The sequence below is a fragment of the Bison bison genome, unplaced genomic scaffold, assembly GCF_000754665.1.
Source record: "Bison bison bison isolate TAMUID 2011002044 unplaced genomic scaffold, Bison_UMD1.0 scf7180017864378, whole genome shotgun sequence".
NCBI lineage: Eukaryota > Metazoa > Chordata > Mammalia > Artiodactyla > Bovidae > Bison > Bison bison.
This window is the reverse complement of record NW_011494950.1, coordinates 672,416-673,308: the sequence shown is the minus strand read 5'-3', so window position 1 is coordinate 673,308 and position 893 is coordinate 672,416. Positions and strand designations below refer to the sequence as shown.

At 37.6% G+C, this 893-nt stretch overlaps 1 protein-coding gene across 1 annotated transcript in view; it reads right to left on the bottom strand.

The window, feature by feature from the left end:
* PPAP2A (phosphatidic acid phosphatase type 2A) overlaps positions 1 to 893 on the bottom strand; it is a 196,180-nt gene that overhangs the window by 193,715 nt on the left and 1,572 nt on the right. The window contains exon 2 of the mRNA XM_010857193.1: positions 9 to 107. Coding sequence (XP_010855495.1) covers positions 9 to 107 — 99 coding nt within the window. The remainder of the gene's footprint in view (positions 1 to 8; positions 108 to 893) is intronic.

Below are 893 nucleotides of genomic sequence, written 5' to 3'. Positions count from 1 at the left end.
GTGCCCACGGTTCTGAGCACTGAGCGTAGAAATAGCCGCTTCCTCTCTGCCCCAACGGCACGGGTGCAGCAGGGCGGCCGCACCCGTGGTGCCGGCAAGTCCGGCATCTGCAGGGCAGTAAGAATCTTTAACGTCAAATAATGACCACCCTGTTTTTGTTGTACTATGTAAATCCTCAGTTCTTTACTTTTGCACTTTCTTCCATTTAGATTTAGTTATATATTCATTAAAAGTTAAATTTTATATGTATAATCTAAGCTTTAAATTTAAACTTAAATTACAAGGGGAGAAAAGTGTTAAAGGTTTAAAAATGTGTTTTCCAGGACACGTCAGCTCCAAGTCAGGTAGTTGGTTCAATCTAGTTGTTGTCCAAGGACTGAATTGTTTTAACATAAGGTTTTCCAGTTCTGGGAGCCTCAGTTCTTTAAAACTCTTTTAAAATTTGTATGTTTAGATTTAAGCAAGACCTTTTTACTCCCCATCAGTTGTGAGATTTAATGCATGAAGCTGATGTGGCTAACAAGTTTATTTTAAGAATTGTTTAGAAATGCTGTTGCTTCAGGTTCTTAAATCACTCAACGCTCCAACTTCTAATCAAATTTTTAAAGACTTACCAATGTTTGCCTGTGTTTGCACTATAAAAAGCACTGGATCCTTCCCATCTATTTGTGCAAAGAATGATCACTTGCAAGGTCAAAAATATAGCCAGATCCAAATCTCTGCCTCCCCCTTCCCAAAATAGTTCTCAGTATCTCCATGTAGACTTCCTTTTCTGTATAAAGTTCACTCTAAGATTTCAAAGGCACCGCCTGTTTTACTACATTTTAGTCATGTGAAGAGTCAAGTTGTTTTGTAATAAATAATTGTCTTTATTCATAATAATCTGGTGTGCT